Source organism: Entamoeba dispar, genomic scaffold (genome assembly GCF_000209125.1).
Source record: "Entamoeba dispar SAW760 scf_1105229458317 genomic scaffold, whole genome shotgun sequence".
Taxonomy (NCBI): domain Eukaryota; phylum Evosea; order Mastigamoebida; family Endamoebidae; genus Entamoeba; species Entamoeba dispar.
The window spans coordinates 1-9904 of NW_001853132.1; the positions used below are offsets into that span (position 1 = coordinate 1).

At 24.4% G+C, this 9904-nt stretch overlaps 3 protein-coding genes across 3 annotated transcripts, besides 15 other annotated features; 1 reads left to right on the top strand and 2 right to left on the bottom strand.

Annotated features, from left to right (window-relative positions):
* Positions 1 to 883: a repeat region.
* Positions 125 to 716: a repeat region.
* A 225-nt stretch (positions 884 to 1108) lies between the features above and the next one.
* Positions 1109 to 1135: a sequence feature (AT_rich).
* A 27-nt stretch (positions 1136 to 1162) lies between these two features.
* Positions 1163 to 1203: a sequence feature (AT_rich).
* Positions 1204 to 1209: 6 nt separating this feature from the next.
* Positions 1210 to 5140: a repeat region.
* Positions 5110 to 5946: a repeat region.
* A 19-nt stretch (positions 5947 to 5965) lies between these two features.
* Positions 5966 to 6045: a microsatellite.
* Positions 6046 to 6053: 8 nt separating this feature from the next.
* Positions 6054 to 8042, top strand: EDI_265520 (5'->3' exoribonuclease, putative; the record flags this gene model as incomplete). Its single annotated transcript, XM_001734501.1, has 1 exon — positions 6054 to 8042. One exon carries the CDS (start codon positions 6054 to 6056, stop codon positions 8040 to 8042), a length of 1989 nt encoding a protein of 662 aa, XP_001734553.1.
* Positions 6718 to 6741: a sequence feature (AT_rich).
* Positions 6868 to 6920: a microsatellite.
* Positions 7033 to 7053: a sequence feature (AT_rich).
* Positions 7096 to 7132: a sequence feature (AT_rich).
* Positions 7832 to 7928: a microsatellite.
* Positions 8043 to 8054: 12 nt separating the features above from the next.
* Positions 8055 to 8125: a sequence feature (AT_rich).
* Positions 8126 to 8222: 97 nt separating this feature from the next.
* Positions 8223 to 8264: a sequence feature (AT_rich).
* A 13-nt stretch (positions 8265 to 8277) lies between these two features.
* EDI_265530 (uncharacterized protein) lies at positions 8278 to 8655 on the bottom strand (the record flags this gene model as incomplete). The annotated part of the gene is made up of 1 exon (XM_001734502.1): positions 8278 to 8655. One exon carries the CDS (start codon positions 8653 to 8655, stop codon positions 8278 to 8280), a length of 378 nt encoding a protein of 125 aa, XP_001734554.1.
* A 91-nt stretch (positions 8656 to 8746) lies between these two features.
* Positions 8747 to 8779: a sequence feature (AT_rich).
* A 102-nt stretch (positions 8780 to 8881) lies between these two features.
* On the bottom strand, positions 8882 to 9904 carry EDI_265540 (wdr4-prov protein, putative; the record flags this gene model as incomplete). The annotated part of the gene is made up of 1 exon (XM_001734503.1): positions 8882 to 9904. The coding sequence occupies one exon, from the start codon at positions 9902 to 9904 to the stop codon at positions 8882 to 8884; it is 1023 nt and encodes a 340-aa protein (XP_001734555.1).

Sequence of the window (9904 nt, forward strand, 5' to 3'; positions counted from 1 at the left end):
TTATTTCTTTGTTTATTTTGATATATTCTTCTTTTGTAATATCATTATGTTATTCTTTCTTTATTTTCTTGTTTTCTTCTATTCTTAATTTCTTTTTTTAATTTATTAATTCAATAACAGATGTATTTTTTTTTCTTATTTTTGTTTCTTTTTCATTTCTTTCTTCATTCTGTTCTATTAATTCTTGTTTCTCTTCTAGTACATTCTTCTTCTCTTCTTTTACTATCTTTTCTATTCCTGTTAATAGTCATCTTTTTATTGTTCCTTGTTCTATCTTTCGTCCTTCATTTCTTTAAAAAAAAATTTTCTTCATCTTCTCTAAGTATTTCTTCTATATCTATTCTTTTCTTCTTCTTTTATTTTATCTTTCTTTTCTATTTCTCTTTCTTATCTTTTATTTTCTTTTTTTCTTCTTCAAATGCTCTCTTGATTTTCTTTTCTTGATTTCCTCTTCTTTCTTTTATTTCTTTCTTCTTCTTTTATTTCTCTAGATTTTATTTTAGTGTCCTTATATTTTATTCTTTTTCATATATTTCTATCTTATGTATACTTTTTATTCTTATTATTTCTTTGTCTTTCTTCTTGTTTTCTTCCTTTCATCTTTTATTTTCTTCTTCTTTTCTTAATTTTTTATTTATTTTATTTTCTAACTCTTTTGTTTTTGATGTTCTTTCTTATTATTTTCTTTTATTTCTTCTTCATCTGTTTCTTTAACTTCTTCTTGTATTATTTCTTCTTTTCTTCATTTTCAATTAGTATTTCTTTCTCTTCATCTTCATTTCCAATTTTCTTTTTTATTCTTATTAATAACTTTTCAATCTTTAATTCTTTTCATCCTTTCTTTTATTATTATTTTCTTTTCTCTTTCTTTAGTATCTTTTACCTCTGTATTTTCTGTTTTGATTGTTATTGTTCTTCTAATGATATTGTTTGTATCTTCTATTATGATAATTGTAGTTTTAGTGATAATATTTATTGTTTCTATCATTATACCATTGTCTATTTTTCAAATTGATCATATCTTGAATATCTAATTTGTATTAAATCTTCTTTGATATTAGTTATTTCTCTATAATATTGATTATTCTTTTTAAATCTCTTTTGTTTCATTTAATTATTATTTTTATTTAAATATGTGGGATTTCTGTGGAATGTTAAGGTCAAAATTAAATAAACAAACAAAAAATAATAAATAATAATAAACAAACAAAAAATATCAAATAATAGATATATCCACAATTTGATATTATGATTATTGAGAAGTGATTGTTTCAGTGAATTCAATATGCTCTATTTCTACAATAGAGTTCACTTCTAACATATGAGAATTAGAAGGTTCCTCTTCTAATGTGTTGCCAGTGTTGAATGTGTAGAACATTAAGTCTTTCATGTTTTTAATAATGATTGTTCGTAGTATTTTGGGGAAGTTGATTTGTAATTTTAGTGTATTTAATCTTCTTACTGATTCTTTATGTATCAACCCATTGATTGTTAATATTACAGGTATTATTTCTACATAAGTTAATTCTCTACTTTGTCTTAACTTCTCTTGTAATTCTTTGTATTTATTTATTTTGTAAATATAATTTAATTCTATATTTCTATCTTGACATATGGCGACATCGATAATATATCCTTTTTTTCTTTGACATTTTGATAATATATATCTGGTCTTCTAGCATTAAACGAATGGTCACTAACCAATAAATCTTTATTGTAAGTTATAACCATTTCATTATTATTAATACACTTAGGAGGGGCATTAAAGTCTATTTCATCAAATTCATTAAAATGGGTAATTAATATATGTTTATATATTTGTTTACATACATAGTCGTGTTTTGATATTTGATTCTTCTTCATTACAGGACATCCTAACAAAATGTGGCTAATAGATGCAATTGTATTAGGACAATGTTTACAATATTTTAAAGCATCACAATTGAGTATTTTAGATTTAATACTTCCTGTCATAGTTACTCCTTCTTGCATCTTTACTACTTGGAGGAATGCATTTCTTTTTATATTTAATGACCTCCATGTGGCTACTGTTAATTTCTTATTATTAAATATACAATTTACATTTCTTATATATTCACTTCATTTCTTTCCATTCATTTAAATATCTTTCATTTATTTTATTTGTTACCCATTCAAATACTTTGCTTACATCATGTTTTATTTCGTTTAATTGTATTACATTCATTAATTCATTGAAATTAATCTTCTTACAAAATGCCCTCTTCATTCTTTTAATTATTCCATTTGGATCTCTTTTACTGCCTCTATCATTTCTCCTATTTCTGTATTTAATATTTATATTTTAAATATATTCTTAATAATTCCTTAGCACATTCATCTCGTGCTGACATTAACCCCATTCCTAATTCATTTATTATAACATATAATCTACTTTTATTGATGTTTCTACTGTATAGTTGGTGTTGTATCAATGCCTTTCTTATTTGTTTATCTATATTCTCAAACTCACCAAGTTTCCATTTGACAATACAGAATCAATATCTTAATTTGGAGATTATATCGCTATTAATCTTTCTAATTGTATTGATGCTGCTATATTTCATAATATTTAATGATGATAAATAGAAGATACATCATTTAATATTCTTGTATAATATTTATTAATATTTATTTTATCTCTTATTTCAATACCAAGATATTTATAATTGTTATCATTAGTTACTCTTGGTAATTCAGCTAATTCTCCATTTATCTGACCATTGATATTAGTCATTATCCCACTCTTTTCTACTTTTATTTTTAGTCCTATTGCATTAAATATTTCTTTTGTTAATTTATGGGCTTTTTCCATTTCTTCGAGGCTGTTAGTTATTATCTTTAAATCATCCATATATAATATGTTGTTTAACTGTACTTGTTTTTCTTCTCCATTCATTTTAATAGATAAAATATTAATTTGTTTATCTAATTATTTAGATAATATATCAATAAATAATACAAATAATAATTTAGATAAACTATCACCTTGTATTATTCCTCTTTCTACATTAATTATACATTCATTTTGTTGATTATAATATAATTGGAGTTGTGTAATATTTAATATATATAATATACTTTTAATTACAACTAATGGGATGTTAAAGTAAATTAAACAATGTTTAACAAATTGATGATTAATACTATCATATGCTTTAGAAATATCATAATATGTTTCTACCCACTTCCATTTAGCATTGATTAATAACTGAATGATTATAGTATTGTATAATAATCCTTCTTTTGATGCATATGTATATTTTTTACATCAAATTTGATTTTGTGATAATTGTTTTTCAATTTGATTTAGCATCAATTGGTTTTCTATCTTCATCTTTAATAAAGATGTATATACTTTTAACATACAATTTAAACAAATTATTTGTCTGTAATTTTGTTTATATAATTTATCTCATTTCTTATATTAATATTGTCCTTCATTTGATAAATTGAAGATAGATATCATTATGATTATACAACCATTTATTAAATAATTTTAATAAGAAATTCTTGGTTGTTCTAATTATTTAATCCAGAAGCATTGTATTTTATCAATTCCAGGTGATTTCCAATTATCAATGGATTTTATTGCATGATTTAATTCATCTAGAGTGATTACACACTTCTATTATTAATTCTATTTTCAATTAATATTTCATATAAATTATTATTTAGGAAATTTATATTAGTGTTATTTTCATAGATTCATTTCCAGAAATTAATTGTAGTAATATTATCTGGATATTCATCTTCTTTAGGCTTATTTAGAAGTTATCTCTTTCCATATTTTATCATTTTATAATTCATTCTTATTCTTTTCAAATTATTCTTACTTCTATTTCTATTCTTTTCATTCTTTGGAGGTATTGTAATAATTTATTTGATCATTTGTTTTTATTTTAATATGATATATATCATATTTTTTAATATGTAATATTATTTTTAATTTCATATATTGGTTATTATAGAGTAAGTCTCATAATCTACATATTTTTGATTGTAGTATTCTTTCTATACTTCTCCTTCCACTTCTTTCTTGATTGTTATTAATAATGATGTTAATAGTGGAGGTTATAGTTTTAATATAATGATAATAATCATCTAATGTATTGATTACTATTTCATTTGTATTATTGATATTAATTATTTGATGTACTTTGTTTTTATTGTAATAATAATTAATAAATTGTACATCTTCTTGTTCTTTCATATCTTCTTCTTTATTTATTCTTATTATTTCTTGTATTTATTCTTTCTTATTTATTTTATTAATTCTTTTAATTCAATATCTTTCCATTGGTGTGTTATTATTTCTTCTTCCTTTCTTCTATTGATTTCAATTTTATTTTCATTCTTTATTTTAAATGTTTTCTTTATTATTTCTTTATATTAATTAATATCTTCTATTTTAATATCAATTTCATGTATTAATCTTTTTATTTCTTCTTCTTTAAGATGACCTCTTAATTTTATTTCTAATAACTTCAGTGCAAAACATTTATAGAGTGTTAGAATTTCTTCTTCTCTATTTGTTTGCTTCAATTGTTTTTTGATTGTCTTGATCAGATGTGGTGATCTTCTTATGCTGATTTCCCATCTCTTCGATTGAATTCTGTATTAACTTTCTTTTTTTTGGAAGACCATCTTCATTTGATGATATTTCATCAGTTACTACAACATTGGGAGTGAGGTCATTCATAATTTGTGTTTCAGATGAGTCTGATATAGTGTGATTTATCTATTCTTTCTTCTTTTCTTCTTGTGTAATTTTATTTTGTAATTTAAATAATTTATCTTTCATGAAGTATACTTGTTGTGATAAATTGTTTACCTCAGACCTTTTCCTTTCTGATTCAGCATTGAATTCGAATAATTTTCTATCAATTTCTTGTTTTTTTTAGTGTTTATCTCCTTCTCATGATTCTTCTTTAATGAAATAATGTCATTTGATAATTTATTAATGGTCTGGTCATTCTTTTGTATTTCTTCTTTTCTTCTTTCTCTTTAATAGCCTCCTCTATTCTTTAATTCTTCTATTCTTTTATCTTTTTCATTCTTCTTTTCTTCCTCTTCTTTTAATTTCATCTTTTCTTTTTCATTATGCCTCTTCTTCTCTTCATTGTCCCTCTTTTCCTCAGCAAGCCTCTCTTTTCTCTCTTTTATTAGCCTCCCTTTCTCAGCAAGCCTCTTCTCCTCTTCTACTAGCCTCTTCTCCTCCTCAGCAAGCCTCTTCTCCTCAGTAAATTCATTTTCATCATCATTTTCAATACTCATTGTATATTTCTTATTTAAGTATTTATCATTTATTTCTTTTTGATTTAGTTGTTTGTCATCTTCTTCAAGTGTCATACTGATCGTTTCTTCTTCCATTCTAATCGTTTTTGTTTTTTCTCTTGCAAGTAAATACCATCTTCTCATTATTGTTGATTATATTCTTTAATCTTAGTGTTCTTAATTTATTCTATTTCTTGTGGTGTAAGTATTTTGGTTTCTTCTTCAATTAGTCTTTTCCAATATTCTTGTTTTGTATTTCTATCATTTCTTTTATTTCTTATTTGTCGTTGTCTTTTATTATGGTATTGTTTATATCTGTGTTGTGTTTTATTATGTGATTTATTTGTATTATAATATTGATTGTTTCTATTTGAATTATTGATAAAATACTTATGATGATGAAAATGAATGAAGTGATGAGCGAAATGATTCATATCATTATTATTATAACTGTTATGATAATTGTTATGGTGATAGTTATTAATATGGTAATGATTGTTGTGATGATTAATGTATTTCTGTCCATGCAGATAATACGTGTTTTCACTCATTCTTCTATCATTTATATTTCATGGATGATATGGATTTCTCCTTCTTTTGTTATTGATTGTTTTATAATTTTTGTGTTGTTTCCTGTAATGCTTCGCATCTTAAATAATAAATAAATAATAAACAAATAAAAAAGAAAAAAGAAAAAAGAAAAAAGAAAAGAAAAATAAAAAAAAAGAAAAAAGAAAAAAAGAACAAAAAGATAATAAATGGGAGTACCAAGTTTATTTGCATGGGTAAAACAAATATGCCCAAAATATGTTAAAAGATTACCGAAAGAGATACAAGGGAAAGACAAAAGAGAAAAGAATGAAACTGGAGAAGAATATGATAATTTATATATAGATTTTAATGGGATAATACACCAATGTTCACATTCTGAAAAAGAGGAAGAAGCCAAAAGTGAAGAAGAAATAATGGAAAGGATATTTAAAGAAATAGACAGATATGTTAATTATGTAAGACCAAGAAAAATGATATTTATAGGAGTAGATGGAGTATGTCCAGTAGCAAAAATTATTCAACAAAGAAAAAGAAGATATTGTTCAATAATTAATAATAATGGAGGATTTGATTCAAATAGTATTACACCAGGAACGAAATTTATGGAAAAAATAGGAATTGCACTTCATGGATATATTGTTAATAGAATGGATAATGATATATATTGGTCAGGACTTAGAGTAATATTAAGTGATTCTAAAGTAGCAGGAGAAGGAGAACATAAAATATATGAATTTATTAGAAAAGAAATAGAAAAGAATTGTAAATTTAAAGAAGAAAGACATTGTATTTATGGAATGGATGGAGATTTAATTATTTTAACATTAGGAATTAATATTACAAATATGACAATTTTAAGAGAAGAACAAGAAATAATAAAAAAAAATATTAAATGTGATATATGTGGAAAAAAACATAAAACAAAAGATCATGGAAAAGAAACAAAATTAATTATGTGTTATCCAAATGAATTAAGAAAATGGCTTATTAATGAAGCTAAAAAAAATCTTATTGAAACAAAAAAAGAAGAAAAAGAAAAAAAAGGAGAAGAATATAAAGAAGAAGAAGAAGAAATTAACATAATAGAAGAAGAAATTATTAATGATTTTATATTAATTTCATTTCTAGTTGGAAATGATTTTCTTCCAAGAATTCCATCAATTAAAATTCAAACAAGAGGAATGGAAATATTATTAAAAAATTATTGGAAATTATATGTTAAAGGAAAAAGATTAAGTAAAGGAACAGAAATTAATATTAAAAATTTTAAAGAATTATTTAAAATGATAGGAGAAGAAGAATCAAATATTTTAAAAGAAATTATTCAAAATACAAAAAAAGATAAAGAAGTTAAAGTATATGATCAAAATATTTATTTTGATTCATCAAAAGAAATAAAATTAAATCAAGAAGGTTATCATGATCGTTATTATCAAATTCATTTTAATACTACAAATATTGAATTTATTCAAAATATTGTTCATCATTATTTTGAAGGTATTTCTTGGGTTTTTAATTATTATCTTAATAAACTTCCTAGTTGGAGATGGTATTATAAATTTCATTATGCTCCTTTTGCTTTAGATTTTGCTTTATATCTTAATGAAAATGATTCTATTTCTTTTTCTTCTGATACTCCTATTCTTCCTTTAGAACAACTTCTTTCTGTTCTTCCTCCTCATTCTTTTAATAATATTCCTTCTAAACTCGCTCATTTTGTTCTTTCTCCTAATTCTCCTATTCTTCATTATTTCAATACTTCTTTTAAAATTGATATTAATGGTGAAAATAAACTTTATAAAGGAATTCCTCTTCTTCCTAATATTGACATCGATCTTCTTCATTCCTTTGTTTTCGACCTCGAACTTTCTCTTCCTCCTTCTGACTTCAAACGAAATATTCTTCTTCCTTTTAATATCCTCTACGTCACTAAAAATTCTTCTCTTCCTCTCTTCTCTAAAATCCAATCTTTATATCTTTCTAACTCTTCTCTCATCTTCTCTCTTGACTCTTCTCTTGACCTTTCCCCTTCTCTTTCCTCTCTCCCTTCTCTCTCTTTCTCTTCTTTCTCTCTCTTCCCTCTTTACTTTATGGACTTCTTCATCTCTCCTAAACTTCACTATTTAATGTTCTCTAATCATTCAATTACCACTTTAACTAATCGTCACGTCTCTAACGCTTTCTTCTCTAATTGATTCCTTTCTTTCTTTTAATATTTAATTATTGTTTAAACGTTATTTTTGTTGAAAATATTTTTTGAAGTATTATTTAATTTAATCCATTTTTATGGTTATGGATTTGTTTAATTTATTGTGAAGTTCTTTTATGCTATTGATGTCATTTATTTCTATCAGTTAAATTTGAGTAGTAAACCCAAAAAAAATAATATTTTTAAGATAGAAAAAATTAGAATAAATGAATTACAAGAACTTATTTAAGACCTCTTAATTTGACTCCTAAAACACGTTCTAATTTAGCCAACACTTGTTGGCTTGGGATTGCTCTACCACTTTCGTAATCAGCGATTGTTTGAGGTTTTTCGTTTATTTTTTGAGCCAATTCTTTTTGAGTTAGATGTTTTTCTTGACGGGCTCGTTGGATTTCCAATGAAACCTTGTGACTGACTTGTTTGTGTACTAAAGGAGTCTCTCCTTCGTCAGCTTTTCTTTCAATGGTTCTAATATCTGAACCACTTGTAGTTGAATTCATACCAGCATTTGGTTTCTTTACTGGCCTAGCAGCACTTTTTTGGTTTTGGCCTTTACCGATGTAGATATCTTTTGTGTCAATGCTACAGTTGAATGCCATCCTTTAAAATGAGTGAATACTAATTAAACAAGATGGTACTTTATATATGTTTATTTGAAGTTTGATTAACTGGCAACACGTAATGATAGTGTTTTTTATTAGTTAATTTTTATTTTTTATTATAGTTCTTCCTTCATAACTATTAAATAGTTGGTCTGTCTTCCTTATTAAGTCATATACAAGATTTCTTTTTCCTTAAAAAACAAAGATAAGTAGTTCAAATTATTCAATCATTCTTAAAAATTTTTTGTGGCTCAGTTTCTTCATCCTCCATATTGATAAATCGTTGTTTTGGGGAAATAGTTTTACGTAATGTTTCATAAAGGGTTCCTTCATTTTTGAAATTGCTATTAGCCCCATCAGTATGAATATTAACTTTTTGACTTTTATTAACAAAAATCAATTGGTCATCTGAGTTATAAATAATAAGATCATCTTTGGTAAACTTTCCTCCTTTAATAATACATTCTCCTTTTTCTATTTGCATTTCTCCTAAATTATTACCAATAACAGGAATTTTTATTGTATAATAATTTTTGTTTTCAATACCAACGAGAATATGAAGTTCTTCATTCATAGCTTCAACGTCATAAATAATGACAACATCATTTTTATCAAATTGTTTCATTTTTATTTCTTCCCCATTTTCTATTTTATAAATTCTCATTGTTCCATCACAGCTCCCACAAACAACAATTGGAATATTATTAATTTCTTCGCATTTACATGAAGTAACAAGTTCAACAAATCCATAACAAAAACTTTGAATAATATCAGTTCTTGGGTATCGAGTTACACGAACCTTTTCATCTCTATCACAAGTAATAATAGCATTTTTTTTCTTTGATATTTCAATTTGATTAATAACACTAAAATGAGCCAAAATAATATTTTGTGCAATGGTATCTTTTAATTTATTAATATCTTCTGTTGCCAATGGCATTTCATCAATTTTAAATCTATAAACATCACCAAATTTATCAGACACTAATATTTGATTATCTATTTCACAAACAGATGTTGGTTTTTTTGTTAGTAATAGATGGTGTGTTAACACTTTATCGTTATATATATTCACTGTTTTGTCATCGCACAAAACAACGACCATTTTATTACTAAGTTCTAAAGCATCAATTACAAGAGAATTACAAGTAATAAATCCTTTATGTTCGAGGTTTTGAGAATAAATTTGTACAGTGTTCTTGTATAGCGCTAATAACACACTTTTATCTTCGTTAAATTTAAGCAT